Source organism: Zerene cesonia, unplaced genomic scaffold, assembly GCF_012273895.1.
Source record: "Zerene cesonia ecotype Mississippi unplaced genomic scaffold, Zerene_cesonia_1.1 Zces_u001, whole genome shotgun sequence".
NCBI classification, from domain to species: domain Eukaryota; kingdom Metazoa; phylum Arthropoda; class Insecta; order Lepidoptera; family Pieridae; genus Zerene; species Zerene cesonia.
Window position 1 is genome coordinate 2,236,043 of NW_024045131.1, and position 25,417 is coordinate 2,261,459.

General features: G+C 33.9%; 1 protein-coding gene across 1 annotated transcript in view; it reads left to right on the forward strand.

The window, feature by feature from the left end:
- Positions 1–25,417, forward strand: part of LOC119838082 (acetyl-CoA carboxylase) — a 71,447-nt gene that overhangs the window by 11,707 nt on the left and 34,323 nt on the right. The window contains exons 2-17 of the mRNA XM_038363892.1: positions 29–123; positions 1,432–1,595; positions 15,985–16,102; positions 16,463–16,570; positions 17,209–17,349; positions 17,987–18,167; positions 18,535–18,642; positions 18,936–19,030; positions 19,383–19,476; positions 20,516–20,631; positions 21,487–21,660; positions 22,022–22,184; positions 22,640–22,802; positions 23,194–23,338; positions 23,986–24,095; positions 24,478–24,644. Of these exons, the coding sequence (XP_038219820.1) occupies positions 29–123; positions 1,432–1,595; positions 15,985–16,102; positions 16,463–16,570; positions 17,209–17,349; positions 17,987–18,167; positions 18,535–18,642; positions 18,936–19,030; positions 19,383–19,476; positions 20,516–20,631; positions 21,487–21,660; positions 22,022–22,184; positions 22,640–22,802; positions 23,194–23,338; positions 23,986–24,095; positions 24,478–24,644 (2,142 nt within the window). The remainder of the gene's footprint in view (positions 1–28; positions 124–1,431; positions 1,596–15,984; positions 16,103–16,462; positions 16,571–17,208; positions 17,350–17,986; positions 18,168–18,534; positions 18,643–18,935; positions 19,031–19,382; positions 19,477–20,515; positions 20,632–21,486; positions 21,661–22,021; positions 22,185–22,639; positions 22,803–23,193; positions 23,339–23,985; positions 24,096–24,477; positions 24,645–25,417) is intronic.

Below are 25,417 nucleotides of genomic sequence, written 5' to 3' on the forward strand. Positions count from 1 at the left end.
GTACCGAGATGTTTAAATTTGCTTGCAGGAAGTATGGCTGACCAGGATAAGGAGCAGGTTCGATGCTCGTCGAGCGAAAGTGATAATTTTGAAAAAATCGACTCGGAAGAGGCTAACGGAGATGTGAGTACGGATTTATTTCTCAATACGACTGATTTATTTTAGGTAGTCCTTAACTACTATGGTTAAGTTTTGATGTGAGACGATTGAGTTAGATTTATTATCAACGAGCTGCGCCCCGCGGTTTCACCCGCGTAAGTCCGTAAGTCCATCCCGTAGGAATATCAGGATAGTAAGTTGCTTGTATGTTATTCCAGTTGTCCAGCTGTCTACGTACAAAATTTCATTGCAATCGGTTTAGTAGTTTTTGCGTGAAAAAGCAACAAACACACACACACATCCTTACAAACTTTCGCATTTATAGTTTTAGTAGGATAGTAGGATGGATGGGAGTAAAACTGTTAAAAATGTTGTCTGTCAGTGAATTAAAATCTTTTGATACAATTTTTAACTTGTTTGCGCTTTTTTTCCATTTGTATGTTAGGTAACTAAGATAAAACACTGAGAATAATTTAAACAGTAAAGAGCGAGGTCACGTCAGCCAGTGGCGTTTACTGAAAATAAAAATATATCTCTTTATACAACGAAATGCATTTTGTGTTTTCTTGAAGGTAATCAATTATTCTTAAATACCCTGGATAACATTATTACTTATTAATATAATTTGAGTATTAAAAGCTATCCTTTTCTCATATTTTTAGGGTTCCGCAACCAAATGTTAAAACGAAACCCCAATACAATAACCCTATTACAAAGACTTTGCCGTCTGTCGTTCTGTCCATCTGTCACCAGTCTGTATCTCATGAACCGTGATAATTAGATAATTGTAATTTTCAAAAAACACGTTTTTCAAAAATTTAAAAAAGGGAAATAGCAGTGTCTATAAATCACATGTATGACCAGTTTTATACAGTTGCTCTTTAGTTTGTGCACGAAATCTTAGTGTCGCGCCCGATTCGCACTTGGCCGAGTATTTTATAATCTGTATCTGTAGGTACACACATAAATACGTACTAGCTGTGACCCGCGGTTGAAACCGCGTAAGTCCGTATCCCGTAGGAATATCGGTATAAAAAGTGCCTATGTGTTATTTCAGTTGTCCAGCTATCTACGAAGCAAAATAGTATTATTATTCACCAATAGATGTCATGAAAAAAAAAACACGAATATGAGATTTTCTAAAAAAAATTCCTAGCTAGATCGATTTATCGCCCCCGAAACCCCCTATATACTAAATTTCAAGAAAATCGTTGGAGCCGATTCCGAGATTCCAATTATACATAAATATAATATATATATATATATATATACAAGAATTGCTCGTTTAAAGGTATAAGATAAGATACATTCCTTCAAACATTGTATTTACAGGGTGAAAACGCCCACTTTCAAGTCGGTGATGAGTCCCCAGAAGATGATGACGGTCCAGCCCATGAGGGGGGTGACTTCTTTCCGAACGCCCCACCTCCTAACATTCGCCGAATGCTGACTCCAGCCCAGCAATTGGCATTAGCGGAGAAGAGAAGCCAACTGAGGTATGTTATTTCATTTATTTATTACTAGCTTTGGCCCGGGACTTCGCACGCGTTAAATTCGAATAGTTTAATGGATGTTATACATATAAAGATTCCTCTTAAAGCACTCTATCTAATTTTTAGTTTTATAGCATTGAAATGCTTTATAAATGATATATTTTGTAAGAATAGAAAAAATTCACGAGGCGGGATTCGAACCCGCGTTTTTTGCCAAACTGTAGCAACGCCTAGCCTCTCGGCCACCCGTGATCCCGCCAAAAAACACCCCATCAAAATCCGATGCGTAGTCTTAAAGATTTTAGCCTACAGAGATACATAGGGACAGAAATCGACTTAGTTTTATACTATCAGGTGATTCATTTATAATTTTCTGTTTTTTTCTTTATGTTATGTTGTTATTTATGTGTTTGTGTGGGTTAAAATAAATTGTACTTTCTTTCTTTTTGGCATCAATATGTTTTCGGCTTTTAAATATATCTGCTCAAATAAGATCTATATCTATTTTCTAATCCAGGGAGATAAATCCAATAAAGCAGTTCAGCCGTTCTTGGGTTATATTATGGGATGTCTGCGTAACTAACAAGGCATTTTTCGTGTATTTAATACGGAGATTAATTCAAATAAACAGATTAATCGATAATGGCAAACAGTGGTGAATTAGCGATATCTTCTACCAAAATTGTCGAATTTCTAATTTTAACATTACATCAAAAACAAAGATTCTCAATTGTCATCATTAATGAAAGTTGACTGATTTTTTCCATATATATAGGACATGAGTTAATTCCTAATTACAAAAACATCCTTCCTACTATCCTACTATCCTTCCTAATAATATTATAAATGCGAAAGTTTGTAAGATTGTGTGTGTGTGTTTGTTGCTCTTTCACGCAAAAACTACTGAACCGATTGCAATGAAATTTGCTACGGAGACAGCTGGACAACTGGAATAACATATAGGCAACTTTTTATCCCGATATTCCTACGGGATACGAACTTACGCGGGTGAAACCGCGGGGCGCAGCTAGTCAAATATAATTCAAATCAAAGGAAACTTCTATACTTACGAAACGAATTAAATGTACATCCTAGTACCACAGATAATATAATAGTACCCATACTAACATTATATTTTATTGTACCCGAGGTTGTCTGGAAGAAATCGCTCTAGTGCGATAAGACCGCCTATTGTACTTAGTTTTAGTTTTACCTGTTGGTTTCTTTTTTATCTCCCTTTAACTAAGTGCAATAAAGGATAAATAAATAGTACTTAACGGCATCTGGAATTTAACCTGGAATATCAATCTAATTACTTGTTTTTTCAAAAATTCTCCAAGTCAAAATTTGCATTAATACCTTATTAATGCAATTGCGTAAAATGATTTATTTGTTAAAACGTGACACATAAAACTATCGTAAGTATTGTTCCAAAAGATATTGTATATTCTTCTATTAATATTTAGTGCATTTAAACGTTATATTTCACTCTGTGGTCTATATTAAATGCAAAATTGTTCAACAAATTGGAAATTAATCTAGTACGAGGGAGATAACCTGGGTACGTATAAGATCTTACTACATTTTAATCAAATTCAGTTTGCACTATGGTGAGATTGCAATTTCTACCTACTAGGTGGTTGTAGTTAAGTTGTTATATGATTAAGCATTTAAATACTATGAAACTGAACATTAATAATTGAAAAACAAATCTATACGTATGTTATAAAGAGGAAATATTTGATGTTTTGTTCGTTTGTTTGTAATGAATAAACTCAAAAACTAATGGACCATTTTAAAATTTCTTTCACCATTAGAAAGCTGCAATTTTGCTAAGTGACATAGGCTATATATGTACCGCGGAAATTGCCGGGGCGAACTGCTTGTCATGAATATTTCCATGAATTAACTTCAACAGTAGCGGATGTAAAGCAAAAGGAGTTAAGAACTCCATAAAATACTCCATAAATAATAATTACATAAAAATTTCTTAAGTTGTAAGCATTATTAAAGTTCCTAGCTGCGCCCCGAGGTTTCACCCGCGTAAGTCTGTATCCTGTAGGAATATCGGGATAAAAAGTTGCCTATATGCTATTCCAGTTGTCCAGCTGTCTACGTACCAAATTTCATTGCAATCGGTTCAGTATTTTTTGCGTGAAAAAACAACAAACACACACACATCCTTGCAAACTCTCGCATTTATAATATTAGTAGGATTAGTAGGATATTGGTAGCATAGGATTATTCTAATGCTCACATTCTTACCAATATGCTTCCCACAAGTGTAGGGCAGGCATAGGCAAATGTTTTTACATACAAAAGCGCAAACATTCGTTCATTTTATAAATGTTTGATTGACCCGGGTTGGTGCGCCTGTTAAAAATGCATTTGAAGATCGTCGCGGTAGCAAAAAGGGAAATCTTATATATAGTTAAATATAATATAAGAAATAACTAAATCTGTATACATAAAAGAAAGTGGCGTTAGTTACACTTTATACAACTCAAAAACGGATTAACCGGTTTGGCTGAAAATTTGTGCAGAGGTAGTTTAGAATCTGGAGACGGACATAGGAAAGTTTCTATCCCGGAAATCCCACGCCAGAAAATGCGTGGAAACCCCGGGTCTATCTTTCCTGCGACTGCGCGGGCGGAGCCGCGGGCGAAAAGCTAGTATAGTATATATAGTTATTTCTCAATATTGTAAAACTTACTGAATATTTTATTTAAAAGCCAATATTTGTCCACATACACTCGTTTATCTAATAAACTAATATATTTGATAGTATTAATACGTCTAAAAACGGGATTCGAACCCAGTACCCGTCGGTTCTATACTCAAGCGTTAACCACTGTACCAAGGAGGCGGTCAGAACAATAATACACTCCCATTATTCCAAGATACTTATATAATTAATTTAAAAAAAAATGTCGATAATATAAACTGGCACTTTAATATTACCACTTTATTATGATCTGTGGAAGTGCAAAATGCCATTTGTGAAACATGAGTTTGTATTAATATACCATCGTTTTGTTTAGATAAATGTACATTTTAACAATTGCATTTTGTCCTTCCACAGACCATAACCACATGGACTTGTATTTCCTTATAAATAATTTTCCATAAATGGCGCGAAAAATGAAAATATATCTATAACTGTGCTTATAGAAAATTTAAAACACATACTAGTCTACCAGTGTGTTTCGCGGCAAACGCACGCGTTCAAAATCGGCGCGAAATTTTGAGCGCGAAACGAAAGTTTGACATTTACGTGTCTAAATACGTTTTGGTATGCCAGTGTTTTAACAATTTGAAATAGTGATGTTTCCAATCAATAGAAAGTTCCGATAATGTTTGCGTAAATTAATTCCGGATATTTTTTCTTTTTTTGTAATTGAATTTTTTAATTGTAAATAATATGGTATATTAGTATAGAGATAATCTGGTATTCTAACCTTTAAAAATTAAAATATATTATGTATTTTTTTTTAACTATTAAATCGTATGATGTATCAGACATTTAAAACAGTTACATGTAAAGTAGAAAGAAAATTATCGTTGTTGGGTACTTGTTAACCTAGACCTAAAGAGCGACAAGTTATTTACCGAGTGATATTATTTATAACTAGCTGCGCCCCGCGGTTTCACCCGCGTAAGTCCGTATCCCGTAGGAATATCGGCATAAAAAGTTGCCTATACGATATTCCGATTGTCCAGCTATCTACGTACCAAATTTCATTGCAATCGGTTCAGTGAAAGAGTAACAAAATTTATAATATAGGTAAGTAGGATAGTAGGAAGTAGGATTTCGTAAGAGAAGTATATGTACCTTACCTTTTTTGCAATTAATAATTATATTTATCTTAATTTTTAATAAATTTAACTTATAATGATTAATAAAAATAATGATTAATTTTGAATATTTATTTTACTTGATTTCATAGGCATAACGATCACTTATAATAACTGTATTTAAAAAAAAAAGTATGACGTCACAAATTTGTACTCCATTATTTGAATGCGGTGCATATGATCAACAAGCCTTGATGTTGGATCGTCGAGGTTAATGTAAACCAAATATTACAGTGTCTTTAATTGTACTCGTTAAATAAAAAAGGTTCTTTTGTAAAAAATACGTGTTAAAATAATTTATGGAAAAGTTTTTGCGGTGGTTATATAAGTAATTTGATTTATTATTTACTTACTATAGACTAATAACAGATTCGTTTTTATAATTGGGCATTTGGATGGTATTCATCATTTTTATGAGATACTTAATGTTATTGTTGTCTGTATGGTAATAATTTAAAGAGGAAATTTTATTGTTAAAAGCACAATCATCCTCCTGCTTATATATTATATATCCTACTATAATATTATAAATGCGAAAGTTTGTAAGGATGTGTGTGTGTTTGTTGCTCTTTCACGCAAGAACCACTGAACCGATTGCAATGAAATTTGGTACGTAGACAGCTGGACAACTGGAATAACATATAGGCAACTTTTTATCCCGATATCCCTAAGGGATACGGACCTACGCGGGTGAAACCCCAGGGCGCAGCTAGTATTTGAATAAGGAAGGATTTTTAATATGAAAATTTGAGTAATTTTTCATAACCACGTGCAAAAAGTGGTTAAAAATGATAATCTTTTAGCATCACATTGACGTTTGCTCATTATTGATAGCCATACATGTGAAGTCCAAATACAGCATTGAGACGTACTTAAATATTAACATCATATCATCATTTTTTCGGTCATAATATCAACGATGTTTTAATACCAAAAAAAATGCCCCGTACTCTCCGACGAACTATGCATTTTTATGGTACACTTAAGTAAAAAACTATGACATTTGTAAGGTTCTAGCTGTTTATATCAAGTTAACACTTAGAAAGTTATAGGACGTTATAGGAAGTTATAGGAAGTTATATGAAATTATCACTTGAAAATAGATGTAGAATTCACAAATACAAATAGTAGAGAAATTAACAGTAATTTTTGATTTTGTAAACAGATATATTAAGTACATGCTAATGGCCACTTGAGTTAAACTTATCATAACAAGCAGCAAGTCACTTGAATGCAATGAATATTAACACTTAAGTAACTGTTGTTAGCATTCATAGAATATAATTGCTTGTTACGTTTGCCCAGGTTGCCTGGAAGAGATCACTTCTGAGTGATAAGGCCGCCCAACAAATTGCACTCTTTTTTTATCTTGTTATTTGTATATTTTTTTAATTTTCCTTATTTGTACAATTTTTGTTGAAGTGTAATAAATAAATATAATTTTGCTAAGCCATCGCTTGATCAACATATATACAAAGTTGGCAAAATATTATAATGTAGGTAGTTTAAAAAAATATGGTTGGGGAATACTTCGAATTCTGTTTATAATAAATTATTTATTATTAAGAAACCCGATGCAAATGTTAATTGATAAAATGCATTTTCTATGTATTTTCAGACGTAACTTTATCCATAATCCTACTTTCTACTATCCTACTTCCTACTAATATTATAATTGCGAAAGTTTGTAAGGATGTGTGTGTGTTTGTTGCTCTTTCACCCAAAGACTACTGAACCGATTGCAATGAAATTTGTAACGTAGACAGTTGGACAACTGGAATAACATATAGGCAACTTTTTATCCCGATATTCCTACGGGATACGGACTTATGCTTGTGAAACCGCGCTGCGCAGCTAGTTTCAAATAAACGCAAAAAAAACCTTGCGATAAAAGTGTTTTAATCGTTCGAATTTTATTAAACTGTCCGCTGTATAAATTAGCACAATAATATTAATCGTTATAAATGTATTTTAGTTTGTTTAGGATCATTGTAACTCACAAATTTATCCTTCTTAAAACATATTACCTGTCATTACGCATAAGCTTAGAAGGAAGAATAATGAGGTTTCCTTGTTTGTCACGTTTATTAAATCCTGGTAAATCTACGAGGACAAAATGTTGTTTTTAAGGATAGCAAGACGTGCTGGCAATACTTACATTTATATATTTTACTAGCTTTTGCTCGCGGCTTCGCATGCGGTTGATTCGGATTAGTTAAATAGATGTCATTATATATGTAAACCTTCCTCTTGAATCGCGTAGTTTTAAAGATTTAAGCATACATAGGGACAATGAAAGCGACTTTGTCTTATACTATGTAGTGATACGGTCGTCCTTGTTAAAAACTATTGTATACAGGTACTGCATATTACATATGTTATATGTTAAATGCTACTAATATTATAAACGCGTAAGTTTGTATGTATGAACGGATAGTTATTGCTCTTCCACGTAAAAATTGCTAAATGGATTTTAATGAAACTTTACAATTATAAAAATTCGCGCGACTCATGTAGTATTGAATAATCTAATTAATTCTGGGTGAGTTTTGTTCATTTAATCTATGTAATTGATCACACAAATTTTTATTTAATACTAGCTGCGCCCCGCGGTTTCACCCGCGCTAGTCCGTATCCCGTAGGAATATCGGGATTATTCATTATAGATTATTCCAGCTGTCCAGCTGTCTATGTACCAAATTTCATTGCAATCGGTACAATAGTTTTTGCGTGAAAGAGCAACAAACACACCCACATCCTTACAAACTTTCGCATTTATAATATTAGTAGGAAGGAAGTAAGAAGTAAGTATTTTAGCAATGCCTACTCACATAATATACTTTATTTTCATTTGTTTCAAAAACACACCGAAAAGCCAATTACGCAATTATCGATATCGAGTTTTTTACGTATGTAATACAACACTGGAGGTCGAATATTATTTACTTTTCTCAGTATTGTTTAATATTACGAGGATTAAAGTTTTCTGACGTCTGTAATATACATATATTTTTTGTTCTTTCCCGTAGATTATTTTAAATTAAGAGTATATTTATGTGTTAATTAATCCGGTAAAAACTTTAACATGCTGGTAGCCTTGTACTTGACAAACTGAAATTGTATAATCAAGTAAAAAATAAAAATATTTAACATTTTAAAGGGCAACCTGGTAGCCGCATTGAAATAGATTCATCTTCATAGGAATTTCCTTTGACCAAAATTAGCGGAAAGAATTTTCTTATGTTTGTTTTTACGCGAGTATGATGCATTTAGAAATTAAAAACTTTTACATTATATTATAATATAATGAATAAATCGCGTTTAAAATCCGTTAAAAAGTTTTTAATTTCTAAATACCACAATCGTTTACAATCGTTGTTCAATTCATGCTGATTAGCAACTAAAGGCAGGCGTAATGAATATGCATTTGTATTGAAATTTTAAATTTACTAAAACTGGTTTGTAATCGTCATTACGCGTTCTTCTTGCCCAAATAACGTTTATTTCATGAAATGATTCCATTATTCGGACGACTGTCAGTTAGGAAAAAAATTGTTGAAAAACAGCGTATTTTTGAATTCAGTGTCTAAAATAGTTAATTTTAAAATCCGTCACATCAATTACACACCTTATCAAGTAATTAACCGATTGCTTCATTTTGATAATTCTCTCTTATTCTAATTGGCAAAAACTTGATGATATAATTCTATATATAAGAGACCTACCATTTATATCAGGTGGGTGTTTGTTACTCTTTTACGTGAAAATCACTGAACGGACTTTGATGATACTTGGCAGTGCTTATGTACCAGAAGACCACACATGCTGTACTTGCTTGCTTTGCCCCGCCGGTTCGTTATCATCGGGGGGTGAAACCGCGTCGAAAATCTAGTATCACAAAATGGATTTAAAATATTAAATTAAATATTTTTGTTCGTAATTTGTATGATGTTGACATGAACAGATGTATAAATTATTATTTTGATCACCGAAGATAAAAATAAGCACATCCGCACGTGCGTTTTATCTATAAATAGGTTTTGTTTACATCGCAATATTTATGCTATTTGATTTATAACATTGTATTATCCGACAGGTATCGCATAATGGTTTAGTTGTTAACGTAGTTTTAAATACGAAAGTCCTCTATACGACTTTGTTAATTAAATACTTTAATTAAAAATGAATTAGTTTCAACTCGTCTGTTTGTTTTCGTAGTTGAAGGCATTGTGCGTATTTCCCTAGGAATAGTATATTTGATAAGAGATCACCGTTTCATAAGGAAAGTTAACAAATCAAATAAATTACCCTAACGAATGATTTCTTCTTTAGTTTTCCGCTGAACTCCAGCGGAAACTGTCGTGTGAATTGTGGAAAACAGTGGAAATAGCAATGATGGTGCAGTGATACGATAGGTTTTATGGACTATACAATTTTAGTGACAACGTTTGTGAAAATAGCTTCATTTCTGAGTAATTTATTCGCGATGCTTAAACGAAGAACTTCCAAGCGTTTCGTACTCGGCAACACTGCTGATGATACAAATTATGATGATGAAGCAACGGACGTGATGCCAAGTGAGCTGTTGCAAAAATTTCAAATGACCATACAGAGTACAGATGCCGACACCAAGAGCGATGACAGCGAAGAACAACCACCACAACAGAATAATGCATTGCTACATTTGCCTAGAGGCACGTTAAAGTGAGTATTATTATTAAAAAGCACTTATTAAGAAGAAATAACTCGTATAAATTAAAGACGTTTTAAGGAAAATTCGATAAAATTCCGTAAAAAACCTCTTTAATTTTTAAATGTGAAACACCTATTAGCGCAAAATCAATCACGGGAGAATTAACTGTGTGACCCATAACTAGTTGATAAATAAAATCAATACACATCCCTTATATTCAATCGAAAAAATATTTACTCAAATCCTGTGACTATAAATTTGTTGAGCATTATTAATTTGCAAGTCTGATGATGCGTCAGTAAATCATCTATTTACAGTACGGAACTTTACCTTGAAATCGCCTTTAGTGGTCAATTGGTAGATTATTTACGTTGTAATCTGCTTTATTGACTGTAACATAATAATGTTCACGTCGAATGACACAACCGGTTTGTGATGGAAATCCATTGTTTACATATTAATTTTTGATCTCATGCTACCAAGTCGAGAAATATTTTTTTGTTTATGTTCGTGAATACCACATAGACATTGTTTCTAAGTATGTAGGTAGTAGATGTATTTTCAACATAGTCGAGTTTAGATTTTTAAAATAAGCAGCATTTCTCTACTCCATTTTGTTGTCATTTTAAATTTCGTTTAAAAATCGACGATGTTCTGAAACCGTTCGTAGTTTATGTAATTAAGTTAAACTTTAAAAAATCTAAAACTAAAAAATGTGGTTCCATCAGAGTTATAATCACTGAAATATTAACGAAAACCCCATATATAAGACGTTACATATATGTTATTTGTTTTGACCGCTAACAATGATTTAATTGACAGGTCTTACCAGGATCGAAAACAGGAAATTAGTAATTGGTAAATACTTGTAATACATTTATTTGATTTGGCTTTATTATTTTAGTATAATTTAAATACATACCGTAATTTCATAAATTTTACGGTACGCCAAAATATAAACGGTTCCTTGTTCAGTTCTAATTTGTTTTTTATAATAATTCCTCCTATAATTATGCCTTTTTTAATTTACACCAATAATAAATGTATTTAAATGTTATTATTCCTTTAATTCTTACTGTTGTTTCTGTTTTTGTTGCATTAGAATTATCGACATGCATAGTGATTGACCTCATCACTGTTATAAACAACGTTCGGAAAACAGATTTTCATAGGAATACTACAATATTTGCAGTTATTTTACGGCAGATCTAATTAAATTCACCCGTCCTCGTTACTCTTAACTAATTTGTTAAGAGTGAGCGAGAGAACTGTATCGTATGATCCGTCATCCGGACTTCATTGGCGTTGCAAACGTCAAACTAGAAGTGATAAAAACAAAACTGTATCATTCGATCGGCGAAGAAATGTTGAATTTATGTTGTTTTTACACCGCAATAAATAATATAAGCATGTGCTAATTGTCGAATATTGTTTACAAAATAAGTGATAAGTGAAAAATGTATCCTACAATGAATGGATTGTATTCCGAAGGCCCTTACAGGTTAGATTTCTTATTGGGATTATTTTTTATATGCAAAAACTTTATTTATATGTTACGTATTTACTATTAATTGTACATATACGCATGAGAAAAACATAACATAATGTTTATATAGTTCTAATGAATACTCTGAATATGAATAATTCATTTTTTTTTAATTTTTTAATGGAATTTACTATGTTTGCGAACTTTCTCATTTCGTTACATTTAAACAAAATGTTCAAAACGAAATCATTTTTTATTTCAAAATAAACTTACAAAATACAGTACTGTCAAAATTACACGTGATTTATATATTTTTAACTATTTAAATAAATAGTTACAACATAATATAATTAAAAATTAAATATTTATGAATTTTTGCATCAGTAAATATTTTATTATAATATATTTCTCTAATTGTATTGAAAAAAACATGTATGTATGAATACTTTACCTTGAAAACTATGTATTTAACAAAATTATATTTATTACAAAGTGGTACATATGACTCTGGCATACATTAAATTAATTAGTAATTCTGCTGTAGATACATTGTAAATTTTTATAAAAAATAAAAATTACAAGTAACTGTTTAAATTGCAGAAGAATATGTATTTCTAACATATTCACTTACTGCAACAATAATTAACTATTTGTTTCAAACTAACTGATGCTTCACAGTAATAAACTCCAGAGATATGTCAATAAAAATCAGTTAAATGCTCTATGTGTTAAATAAAATATGCATACTTAAAAAAAACTAATGAACATCCTTTAAGGATTTAACATCAAGTATGTCATCTCACTTGCTCTTGCACAGAGCCTATCCTTATTAGGATAATAAGATAATCTCATAAAATTATTGTGTTTCCAACAATATAGATAAGTGTACAAAGTTTGATTTTAATCTGTTAATTAAAAGATGGTCAAAATATAGTCCAAAGGAGTTGGTTATATGCAAACATATGGCTGAAGCTAATTCAAGTATGTTAAATACCATTGAAGGCCTGTACTATGTAACTTAAGAATAGTATTGTCTTGATTCTCTTATAAATGTATGAGCATTATCACTCATAAATGTTCTGACTCACTCAGTGGAGCATAGTAAAAAATCCGACAGGATCATGTGTTATGTCATCTAAAATGACAACTCTACATGAGAATTCTTATGTAATATGAATGTCTCCTTGGTACAGTGGTTAATATGTAGCTAACAAAACATTCTGGTCTGGCCTAACGCAGAAGGCTGATCAACTTGTCAAAAAATTGATCAGTGAACCTCATAGGAGGACAGGATGTCACCTTTTTAATCCATATAATATCTTTTAATTAAAAGAGTATCCATTTGCTCCAAAATAGATAAATACACTTCACACTACTATTATAAATGTGAGTTTTTTTTTTTGATGTTTGTCCGTCCATCATGCTGAAACTACTGAACAGATTTTCATGAAATTCGCTTTAGAATCAGGGTATAAGCTGACTTTGGTGATAGCATACTTTTTATCCTGATTAAATGCTCCCTTGGGATAAAACAGGAATTTTGATATCCGGGTGGATCTGGGACGGGCGTCTAGTAATTATACTAGCACAAAAAAAATGCTTATCTTAGGAACTTTGAACCAACTTTTAAAATTCTTTTAACATTGTATAAGTACTGAGTGATACAGGCAATATATGCACCACACAATGCAAAGCTCCCTGCTTTATTTGTGAACCATTATTTAATATGTTTATATGAACATTTTTTATACTCTTATTTAAATAGCTAGATTTCCTAAATTCTTTCCTCAATTAGTTGTATTTACATGGAAAATGATAAGATGTGTTAATGTGTAAGGGCCTAGTACAATAGTCAATATAATTAAGCATCAGATAACAGCAAGATCATAAAGAATTACCTGTATTTACAATTAAATTAGTTAAATAAATAGTAAACTGGAATTGCTGCAGACAATTAAGGTTGGTGTAAAAATAACTTCTTATCATAATAGGATATGATATTTTTATACTGCTCAGTTTATGAGTTTATGATGAAAATAACTTGTTTGATGGATTTTTGAATGATTCACATATTATGGTGTTTCCAGAATACTATATCCAGAGGTTTTAATGGTACCCTTTGCTAGGACTTTGCAGTCTGTCCGTCTATCTGTCTGTCACCAGGCTGTATGTTATAGTTTGTGATAGGTAGACAGTTTCGAGTTGATATATCTGTTGCTGCTAAAAGACAAATTATAAAAAAATTACAAGTTAAACAATGGTTATTCTCATTAGCTCATTTTTTCTTAATTGTTCTGCTGAGTTTCCATATAATTTATTTTTAATTGAGATAATCTTTATGAATGCTGAATAAGAAATATAAATAACTGATAAATAGATATTGTTATACATGAAGTATTTTCTAAATGAAAGATAGGTGTTGTTTAAGTTTTTCCTCTTTAAAGGGTTTTTTTTTTTAACTTCACATATATGTTTGTATGTAACCGACTCAATCTAGTCCACCTATAACAAACAATATTTAATTAAAACATTGTACAAAACTCTGTGAGAATACGATAATTTCATGCGTTTATATTATTGGGGAAGATTGTGTAATCCTGTCGATCCTAATCAGGATATGTATAGGATCGCCAAGAATAAATAATCTAATTGTATAAATAAGCAGTAGAAGAGCAAGTGAGATACAAAAGATGATTCTATTATTTCAATGTCGGGTTTTTTCTAGTCTTGTTGTTGGATTATGATAATTTTATTTGTATTTGACTTGATTCTTGAGGAAAATGTTATATTACATTTTGAAGGGTTTTTCTTTTATTGTTTTATGATTTAAACATTGTATTTATTTTCCCGTAGATTAGTGTTATTTATATAATTAATTAGCTTTATGACTTTCGAGCAATTACGTCTGACGCAGGTTATAATTGGGTTTTCAAGTGTCTGAGGAAGGCAAATATGTCGTATAAACATTATACGTAAGATTAAGACTCATACGTGAGAAGTAGACGTTCAATATAAATTTGCCCGAATGTATAAGCGAAGGATTAACTCACAACGTGCCGTGGTCACAGTAAAACGTCACGGCATGGTTGTCGCGACGTGTCGTGAGGCTTTTCATTAGAGCCACGTAGCGAATTTCAAGATGCGTGTCTATCGGTGTGACCACAACGCGTTTTTTTTCGGTTTTTCTAGCATATATATCGTCACATATCATACACATCGTTACATATATTAAGTAAATTACGTCTTGCGTTGTTTGTCCGCGATGGACTCTTTAACTTCACAACCGATTATTAATTAAAATGGCACACCACCTTCAATTGAATCCAACTTAAAAGATGGGATACTCTATATTATTTCAATTACGATAAAAGATTACCTGGACGGAGGTCGCGCGTGCAGCTTTGAAAGAATGAAGCGTTAGTTACCCCACTTTTGACTCAAGAACGGGTGAAGGGTTTTAAATAATTATCCTGGTCCAGTAGTTCCTGAGATTAATGCGTTCAAACAAACAAACTCTTCAGCTTTATAATATAAGTATAAGATAAGGAAGCTTTTTGTATAGAATAACTAATTTACTTTTATTATAAGGGTCATCTAGTACTCTAACTGTACTTCCATTTAGTCAATTCAAAAGTGGTCATTGTTGGATATAGGCCCAATTACATAACCATTTGAATCCTACAATGTATCTCAATGTAACTGACATTCATTTAATTTAAAAGTGATGGCTCCTGCCTCTTCAACCAATTTTATCAGGTTTAACTGTACACTGCAAGTTTAAGTAAAAATTATGAATTGGTAGTCTTGTATTATTTGAGATAATTACGTAGTTAGTGTTTTTAAGAAATAAAATATTTCTGATCATTATCGCTATACACACGGTCACATTTCTCTGAATTTTGCGAGTGAAAAATCGTAAATTAGTATACTGGATATATAACGATTCCTAAAGTATATTAATGTGAAAGTGAAAGAGACAAAACATACATGAAATAAATTAATTGCACTTTATTGTTTTATATAGAACTGGCCATTTCCTAATTACTATGATTAACTGATTAATGCATAAACTAAGAGTTCTTGGATTCGATTGAGGCAGACTTAAAAAAATGTCCTTTTCCAAGGCAGAATGCTGATTATTTGACCATTGTTTGATGAGTCCACACATTGTCAAACGTTTCAAATATACTGATACCAGAAATCACATTATGAGATTGGAGAGGCCTCTGCATTTCTTTTGATTAAATGAAACGAGAAGATTATGGACACCGGAAAAAAGAAGTTTCCCGCGAACTGCATTCTAGTTAACTTGCGAATTTTCTTTATAACATATCAAAGTTTCAATCATTATGTTTCAGGCCATCTATGTCGCAAGGAACTGTGGTCCACAGCCAGCGATTCCAAGAGAAAGACTTCACGGTCGCTACGCCGGAGGAGTTCGTTCGGAAATTTCAGGGCACAAAGGCTATTAATAAGGTTAGATTGCTGGTAAACTTTGGGAACATGTTAATCATTCATTGCTAAGGGTATCTTAAGTTTTTAACAGAATTTACCTAAGTCTGAAGTTATAACTATCTGTTTTTATGTTTGAAACCCTTGTCATTAACTGTATGCAAAGCTTAACATAGCCTTAGGTCTTGATAGTACCTTTTCTGCCAATAAACAATTCGTTCAAAGGTTCCTTTACACCATATTAATTCTTAACTGATGAACATTAAACGAGTTAGTTATCATCACATCAGTACTATTATGAAACCACTCAGGATAATCTATCCTTTTTCGTCGAATTCCACAAAGAAATATATGGTTATATAATTATGTTTTTCACTTTTACAGGTGTTGATCGCTAATAACGGTATCGGCGCTGTAAAATGCATGCGCTCCATACGAAGATGGTCGTACGAAATGTTCAAGAACGAGAGGGCTGTGCGCTTCGTTGTTATGGTATGCGAAAGTTATTGGTGTGTTTTCCCTAGTGGGGTATAGGGCTATAGTGTTTTACAGCTGTTATGGTAATTGATCTATTCGGAGCGCTCATAGATGATAAGGTTTTGTGCTGGAGAGATTCATTCGGAAGGTGCCCGTAAGGGTATTCTTTACACCTTAACCTTAACTCTTGCGCTCAAGTTTAATTTATGACTTTAAAAAAACTGTAAATTCATTATAATTCTTCATTATTTTTTTTAAAAGCATTGTGCTATTATATTGTGTTTTTTATGTTGTTGTGTAAACATCCTATTTATCCTACTATATCCTACTAATATTATAAATGCGAAAGTTTGTAAGGATGTGTGTGCGTTTGTTACTCTTTTACGCAAAAACTACTGAACCGATTGCAATGAAATTTGGTACGTAGACAGCTGGACAACTGGAATAACATATAGGCAACTTTTTATCCCGATATTCCTAAGGGATACGGACTTACGCGGGTGAAACCGCGGGGCGCAGCTAGTATATTATATTTAAAATGTTGTTCCTTCAAATATTCGACGATTCAACGTTCAAAATGACATATCGCCAAACATGATATCAAAAGTGGGATTACAAATGTGTATGTAAACTCGACTTTTTTCCATTCGCAGGTGACGCCGGAGGATCTAAAAGCGAACGCGGAGTACATAAAGATGGCGGACCACTACGTGCCCGTGCCCGGCGGCTCGAATAACAACAATTACGCAAATGTTGAGCTCATTGTCGATATAGCAACACGCACGCAAGTGCAGGTGAGATTTCTGTTTAAAATTTTCTTGGTTTATAGTATCGGGTATCATACATCTAGGAATTTTATTAAACCCGACGTTTCGAAAATTGGACAGCGAGCGTGGTCACGGGGAGACTGTCTTCCTCATTTTAATATAATGAATAAATCGCATTTAAAAGGGATTTATATTTGTTAAATTACTAGCTTTCTGCCCGCTCTACGAGCGGGCAGAAAGCCAAGGGAAAACCAAGTTCTCTGACCCGCGGGAAATCCGAGGTACTCACTATCCCATGTACTTATTTAGGTCTCAAGCCATCTAGGTACCGAATTTCATTCAAATCGGTTCCTAGATCAATTCCGTGGTTTAGGCTTGATGATGCAGATTGAGACATACGAAAAGAATTAATTTCGTATCTATAGTATCTTAAAGTAGTAAAACGTTTATTGATTTATTGATTGATTTTTAATTCATTCACTTAACCTAACCTTTACAATTCTGAAGTAATTACACAAATAATGAAAATAAATTTTGTTTATTAATTTTCTGACAGAAACCCGTTTCAACTGTAACATATATATAGCTTTTTTATTTATATAATCACCTTTCACGTCTATTCATTTACTTTTTTTATATATTTTAATAATGTCATTAACCTCAGGCGGTATGGGCCGGCTGGGGCCACGCGTCCGAGAACCCGAAGCTGCCGGAATTGCTGCACAGGGCCGGCGTGGTGTTCATAGGGCCCCCGGAGAAGGCCATGTGGGCCCTCGGTGACAAGATAGCGTCGTCCATTGTAGCCCAAACAGCTGATATACCGACTTTGCCCTGGAGCGGAAGTGGTTAGTGACCATTTGAATATATTTTCGGTATTTTTTGTTAATCTTGACTAAATAGACAAGTTTTTCGAAGAAATATTGCATTTAGTTTGGTTAATTCGTTTTGTTGGTACCATGAGGTTGTCAAACAGATTCAATTATTAACAATGCAACGGTTTTTTGTATAGGGGACCTAAAGGGTTTGAAGCAATTTATATCAAATATTCAAAAAATAACATCATTATTTATATAAACATATAAATAATGATGTTATTTTTACATTCTAAAAGTATTAATTACCAAATAAAGGAGTCTTGTCGTGATTGTCTACTTCCATATAAAAAATATTTTTTAAAATAATTTGATTCATTTTTTTCCCTTATGATTTTAGAACTGAAAGCAGAATACAACAGTAAGAAAATTAAGATTTCATCGGAGCTGTTCGCCAGAGGGTGCGTGACTTCCCCAGAGCAGGGGTTGCAAGCCGCCACTAAAATTGGTAAGCACTATTTTTTGACTTGAACGAATCTATCGACCTTTTTGATCGAATTAAATTAATTAACTGTAAAATTTTGTTTTTTATGTACATAATTTTCGTTTTCTACACTAATTTATAAAGCAATACTATGTGTTTTTGTTAAATGAAATAAAATACTCTGGGTGCAAATTTCGATATGCTCATTAAATTTATCTTAAAGTAAACAACAAAATATGTAAAATTATATTTAAAATCCAAAAATGTCGCAAAATTTATACACATTAGCTTAATATTAAGATTCATGTATTTATCAGGTTTCCCAGTGATGATTAAAGCATCAGAAGGTGGCGGTGGTAAAGGTATCCGTAAAGTTGAGAACCCGGATGACTTTAACAACATGTTCCGTCAGGTTGGTGACCTTTTTCATTACTTGTGAGTTGTAAATGTTATTGGGGTGCCCCAGGGATCGTACTTGGGACCTTTGCTATTTCTTACTTGTGATTTTGGCGTTTCTCTGATGATTTTAAACAGAGCCGTAATCCATGTAGTTTTACTAATGTTGTTTGATAAAATTGTATTTATTTTATAATGTATGAAAACACATTTGAATTATGTACATGCTATTTTATGAGTAGCTATTACCACGATTTTTCTGCTTTAATATAATAGTAATAAATAAAAGTTATAAAATTCATTATACCCATTACTTCGTAAATAAATAAAGAAATGATAATAATGTTATATTTTTTATTTTATTTCAGGTACAAGCGGAAGTTCCCGGCTCGCCAATATTCGTGATGAAGCTCGCAAAGTCCGCAAGACATTTGGAAGTACAATTACTTGCCGATCAATATGGTAAATTGTTTTTTGTTCATACATCTATTATTTTAATAAAGGGGAGGATTTAATTTTTAGTTTTATAGCATTGAAATGCTTTATAAATGAGAAATTTTTGAAAGAATAGAAAAAAATAGATCACGAGGCATCGATACAATATTGTTATCATTGAAATAATGTTTCGTATTGGTTGTGATGGTTCTTAATCATCTCAATAGATGGCGTGGGGTGCCCCTTAGGCACATGAAACCGAAAGAGTAGAAGAAATTCGATTACTGTGGCAGGATCACGGGTGGCCGAGAGGCTAGGTGTTGCTACGGTTAGGCAAGAAACGCAGGTTCGAATCCTGCCTCGTGATCAAATTTTTTCTATTCTTTCAAAAATTTCTCAAAGGGGAAGATTTTTGTGTTTCTTTGAAAGTTTGAATTAACTTAGTTTATTTTATACAAGCTTTTACCCGCGGCGTTAATTTCGGAGTAGTTTAATTGATGTTATTGCACATATAAACCTTCCTCATAAATCATCATCTATTCAAAAAACCACATTAAAATCTGAAGCGTAGTTTAAAAGATATAAACATACATAGGGACATAGCGACTTTGTTTTACACAATGTAGTGATATTTACAGACCAAAACTGTTATAGCTATCTATTTAAGTATCACTTATTCACTTATCTATAAATTCACACATCTATAAGGTATAATTTAATATAATTTAGAGTCAAACCTTTCTAACCGATATTGCAAATTGTGGTCTCTTTAAAATTTGATATAGTTCTGATGATTCACAGGATTTGGATTTCTTTTCAAATTATTATTAACTCCAAACTAGCCTCTCGGCCACCCGTGATCCCGCCACAGTAATCGAATTTCTTCTACTCTTTCGGTTTCATGTGCCTAAGGGGCACCCCGCGCCATCTATTGAGATGATTAAGAACTAGAAAGAAATTTTTGAAAGAATAGAAAAAAAAAAACTCATTTATAAAGCATTTCAATGCTATAAAACTAAAAAAAAAATAAACTACAAACTAATTTAAAACCTTATATAAATTTCAGGAAATGCTATATCTCTGTTCGGGCGTGACTGTTCGATCCAGCGCCGACATCAGAAGATCATCGAGGAGGCGCCCGCGGCGGTCGCCAAACCGGATGTGTTCATTGAGATGGAGAAGGTGGGGTTCTAACTCAAACTCAGACTCAAGACTTGAGTCTGTGCTCAAATTGAGTTCTAGAAGTTAAACTAAGACCTATTTTTGACGTCTTTTCGATCGGCACACTAAATTCATTGCTAGCTTTTGCCTGCGGCTTCGCACGCGTTAATTCGGAGTAGTAATAGATGTAATTATACATATAAACCTTCTCCGTGAATCACTCTATCTATTAAAAAACCCCCATGAAAATCCGTTGCTTAGTTTTAAAGATTTAAGCATACAAAGAGACATAGGGACAAAGAAAGCGACTTTGTTTTATACTATGTAGTGATTAACTTCTTCAGTTTTAACGGATTTAAAGCGAAATATATTTGTACTTCTCTTGTGACATTGGCTTCTTTCATATTTATTAATAAATAGATAATATAAATATTCAAAGATAGTGAACATACAGGTTGTCCCTCTGATGGCGTATTTTGCTCAACGGAACTTACAGTTTTTAATACGTTGATTACGTAAGATGACTTATAAAATCTCTGATGCATTTCTTTTTCTATTAGATAAATTCTTAAAGTCTATTTGTACACCCCTAACTAGCCCCCGGTCCACTTTTACTCAGCGATATATGCTGAGCGAAGCTAGCGATGTAAACTAAGGCTTTAGGAACATCACCACTCCTCAAAAAGGTGAAGGAAAACGTCCTGAGGTAACCGGCATGTCCGAGAATCAAAAGTTCGACGACATGTGACATCTACCAACCCGCACTTGGCCAGCGTGCTGGGTTATGGCCTGAACCCTCATAGGAGGCCTATGTCACAGCAGTGGGAACATGTATGGTCTGATGATGATGATTATAAATAAAAAAAAAAATTCCAGGCAGCTGTACGTCTAGCCAAGATGGTCGGCTACGTGAGCGCCGGCACGGTGGAGTACCTGTACGATCCGGCCACCGGACAGTACTACTTCCTGGAGCTGAACCCGCGGCTGCAGGTCGAGCATCCCTGCACTGAGATGGTGGCTGACGTTAACCTGCCGGCTGCACAGTTGCAGGTGAGTTTGGTGTTAATTGAGAAACAAGTATAAACTACTAGCGTTCAAAAGATGGCATTGTGGCACTGGCATTTCCGAGATACAAGCTATCCTATGTGCTTTGACGATTCACAAACTATCATTTATACCAAATTTCATTAAAATCGGTCTAGTAGCTTCAGCGTAAAAAAGAGACAGACACACAGACAAAGCTATATTCTCATTTATATTTGTAGGGATCTTTAAGTCTTGGTTCTTTTGGTTACTTTGGCTATGTAGGGGTATGCGCGCACACGCACGCTCACGCGTTTCTGTGTATGTGTGTGTAAGTGCGTGTGGGAAATAAATGAATCGTTCATCCTAACCTCAATCGCCCCCGCAGATAGCGATGGGGCTGCCCCTGTACCACATCAAGGACATCCGGCTGCTGTACGGCGAGTCGCCGTGGGGCAGCTCGCCGCTGGACTTCGACGAGCCGGCACAGCGGCCCTCGCCCTGGGGGCACGTCATCGCCGCGCGGATCACCTCGGAGAACCCGGACGAAGGTTTGTGCCCCTAGAGAAATAGTAATAATACACCCTGTGTAACACTCACAGGTTGTATTTTTCAGCTGACCGTGGGAGGCGAAATCTGGAAGAAATAGGGAAATCAGATTTATACAGGTTGAGTTCATATGTGGGAGTCGAGCATGCTTTGGCACGAATTGGACCAGGTCGCACTGGGTAAGTACCACACACCCACAGAAGACCGGCGTGAAAAAGTATCAAGCTATTATGTTTCGTACGGTGAGTGGGGGAGCCGGAGGCCCGTTTCCTTTTCCTCACTCTTCCTAGTACAATCCTTATCACTTTCCCCTTAAAAGCAGGGCACTACGAATGTTCACGGGCGGTGGTGATCGTTTGCCATCAGGCGAACTACCAGTTCAGTTGCCCGCTTGTGGCATAAAAAAGCATTCAGTAATAAATAAATGAATTTATGATTTTTTATTCATCACTTTCAGGATTCAAGCCGTCATCGGGCACAGTCCAAGAGCTGAACTTCCGCTCGTCCAAAAACGTGTGGGGTTATTTCAGCGTCGCGGCATCCGGTGGTTTGCACGAATTTGCCGATTCACAGTTTGGACACTGTTTCTCGTGGGGGGAGACCAGAGAACAGGCTAGAGAGTGAGTTTGGTATTCTCTTTTTTTGTCATATGAATTTTATTTATTCATTCGTTCATTATGGTAAATCAGCGTTTGTTTTCATTATTTGTGTATTTAAAATTAAATATACATTACAGATTGAGAGCACATTGAGCATTACTACACAACACTAATATATGTTTACACAATATTTGTGTTCAGAACTCTAATAAGACCTTAAAATATTTCAATACATTACCTGTACCAATATGTTGCCTTTCATTTTATTTTTTTCAAGAAAAAGCTTCTTCATTGCTTAAAAAGCAGACTGGCACTGTAACGCGTTACGTAACGAAAAATTCTACAATTGCCCTGTATTATATAATGGTACATTTATAGCAAAATAGCATTATAAATACATTGATCTTAATAGGAACCTGGTGATAGCACTGAAGGAGCTCAGTATACGAGGCGACTTCCGCACCACGGTGGAATATCTGATCACCCTGCTGGAGACGCCTTCGTTCCAAGACAACAACATCGACACCGCCTGGTTGGACGCGTTGATCGCTGAGCGGGTATGTTTGATCACTTCTATTTGTGTGACACTAGCTTACCGCACGTGGTTTTGCACGCGTTTAATTCGTAAAATTAAATAATAGAAATCTTTATTTTGCCAAAACATTATATGTACCTTACATATGCATTGTCTTATAAACTAGACAAACATTGTATCTTGAGAGCCAGCGTTACTCCTTATAAATAAATAAATCCATATTTAATGAGCAAGCCGAGCGTTTGATTTGTAGCGGTTTAATAGATGTTATTATGCGCATAAACTTTCTTCTTGAATCACTCTTCTATTTAAAAACCCCATCAGAATCTGTTGTGTAGTTTTAAAGATCTAAACATACATACAGACGGGGAAAACGACTCTGCAGTGATGTGATTTGTTTTGATTTGCAATTATACAAGGTTTGTTTACCTGTCGAAAAAAATATTTGTAAATATGTGAAGAAAAGAAAAAACAAAAAAATATTAATATGGATATATTAAATCAATTTAAAAGCGGCTACAACAACAGACTTCTGTTTTTCTTGCTTGAGTCATTTGTAATAATGTCAATCTGTAATAATATATGTCATGTCACTCCAATTTATACCTTATTCCACAGCCATTAGAACCTACATTTCATTGTTTTTCACTCTGACACTTGTCTCCACAGGTACAATCTGAGAAGCCAGATATAATGCTGGGCGTGTTGTGCGGTTCGATTCTCATCGCGGACAGCATCATCACCACACACTTCCAGGAGTTTAAGAGCGCTTTGGAGAAGTGAGTTCTGTAGTGTAGTTATGGTTATGTTAGTGTTTATAGTGCAGCCACTTTGAGCCTATATATTTTGCTAGGTGAGATATGAGGATTCAGGTCATAACCCACCACGCTGGCCAAGTGCGGGTTGGCAGATGTCACATGTCGTCGAACTTTTTCCCGGACATGCCGGTTTCCTCACGATGTTTTCCTTCACCTTTTTAAGCATTGGTGATGTTATCTACATGCGCAGATAAATTGAAAGATCAATTTATTTCCTGCACGCTCGCCCGGTCTCGAACACCGACTTATCGATTTCAAATTCCTAGGTTCTCACCACTGAGCCACCACTGCTTTTTTAGGGGATTGATATATGTAATTAATTTCTCAATATCTCTTACTCCAGGGGACAGATCCAGAGCTCCAGCCAGCTATCTAATTCGGTGGAAGTGGAGTTGATTCACAGCGGACTCAAGTACAAAGTGCAAGCGACCAAGTCCGGCCCCACCAGTTACTTCATAGCAATGAACGGTAGCTTCAAAGAGCTGGAAGTACATAAACTGGCTGACGGAGGTGGGTTTTAGTATTCACCGTTTAATAATGTTATAACCAGTTTTTTACGATCGTCCGTCTGTCTCTCTGTTTGTCCGCGCCATTTTTAGAAGGATGAAACAATTTGAATTGAAATTTTGACGATAGACGCTAGTTCTTTATCAGTACTATCTTATCTTAATAGATATATAAAATATGTGTCAGGTTGTTTGTCCGCAATGAACTCCTAAACTACTCCACAGATTTCAATGAAATTTGCACTTCATGTGCAGTTAGATCCAACTTAAAAGATAAGATAGTTTATATTATTTCAATCACGATAAATGATGGAAATATTAAAGAAGAAGTAGCAAATAAGTATTTCCATAAAATATAAATTAAAACATTAACATTACTTAAACATTATTTAAATATGGGGCCATCCATAAATTACGTCACGCGAATTTTAGAACTTTTCTACCCCTCCCCCCCTCCTTGTCACAGGTTGTCACATTTTTAGAACCCCGTCCCCCCTAATGTGACGTCACACATTTTTCAAACTTATGCATGTATCTAAAAATAATCAAAAGAAAACAGTTATTTTCATTTTTTATTTAAGTGTCTCACTTGCATTATATGTTATTAGGGCTCTAGGAATCAAATGTTGTTACGGAAGAGATAATCTTATAGCGAGAGTGCGAAATTATTAATAAATATAGATGTAATATTAATAAAAATAATTGTCTGTTAAATTTTTTTGTTCGCATATAAATATCGTGTTCTAGTATTTTATTATGTGACGTCACAAGGCTTTT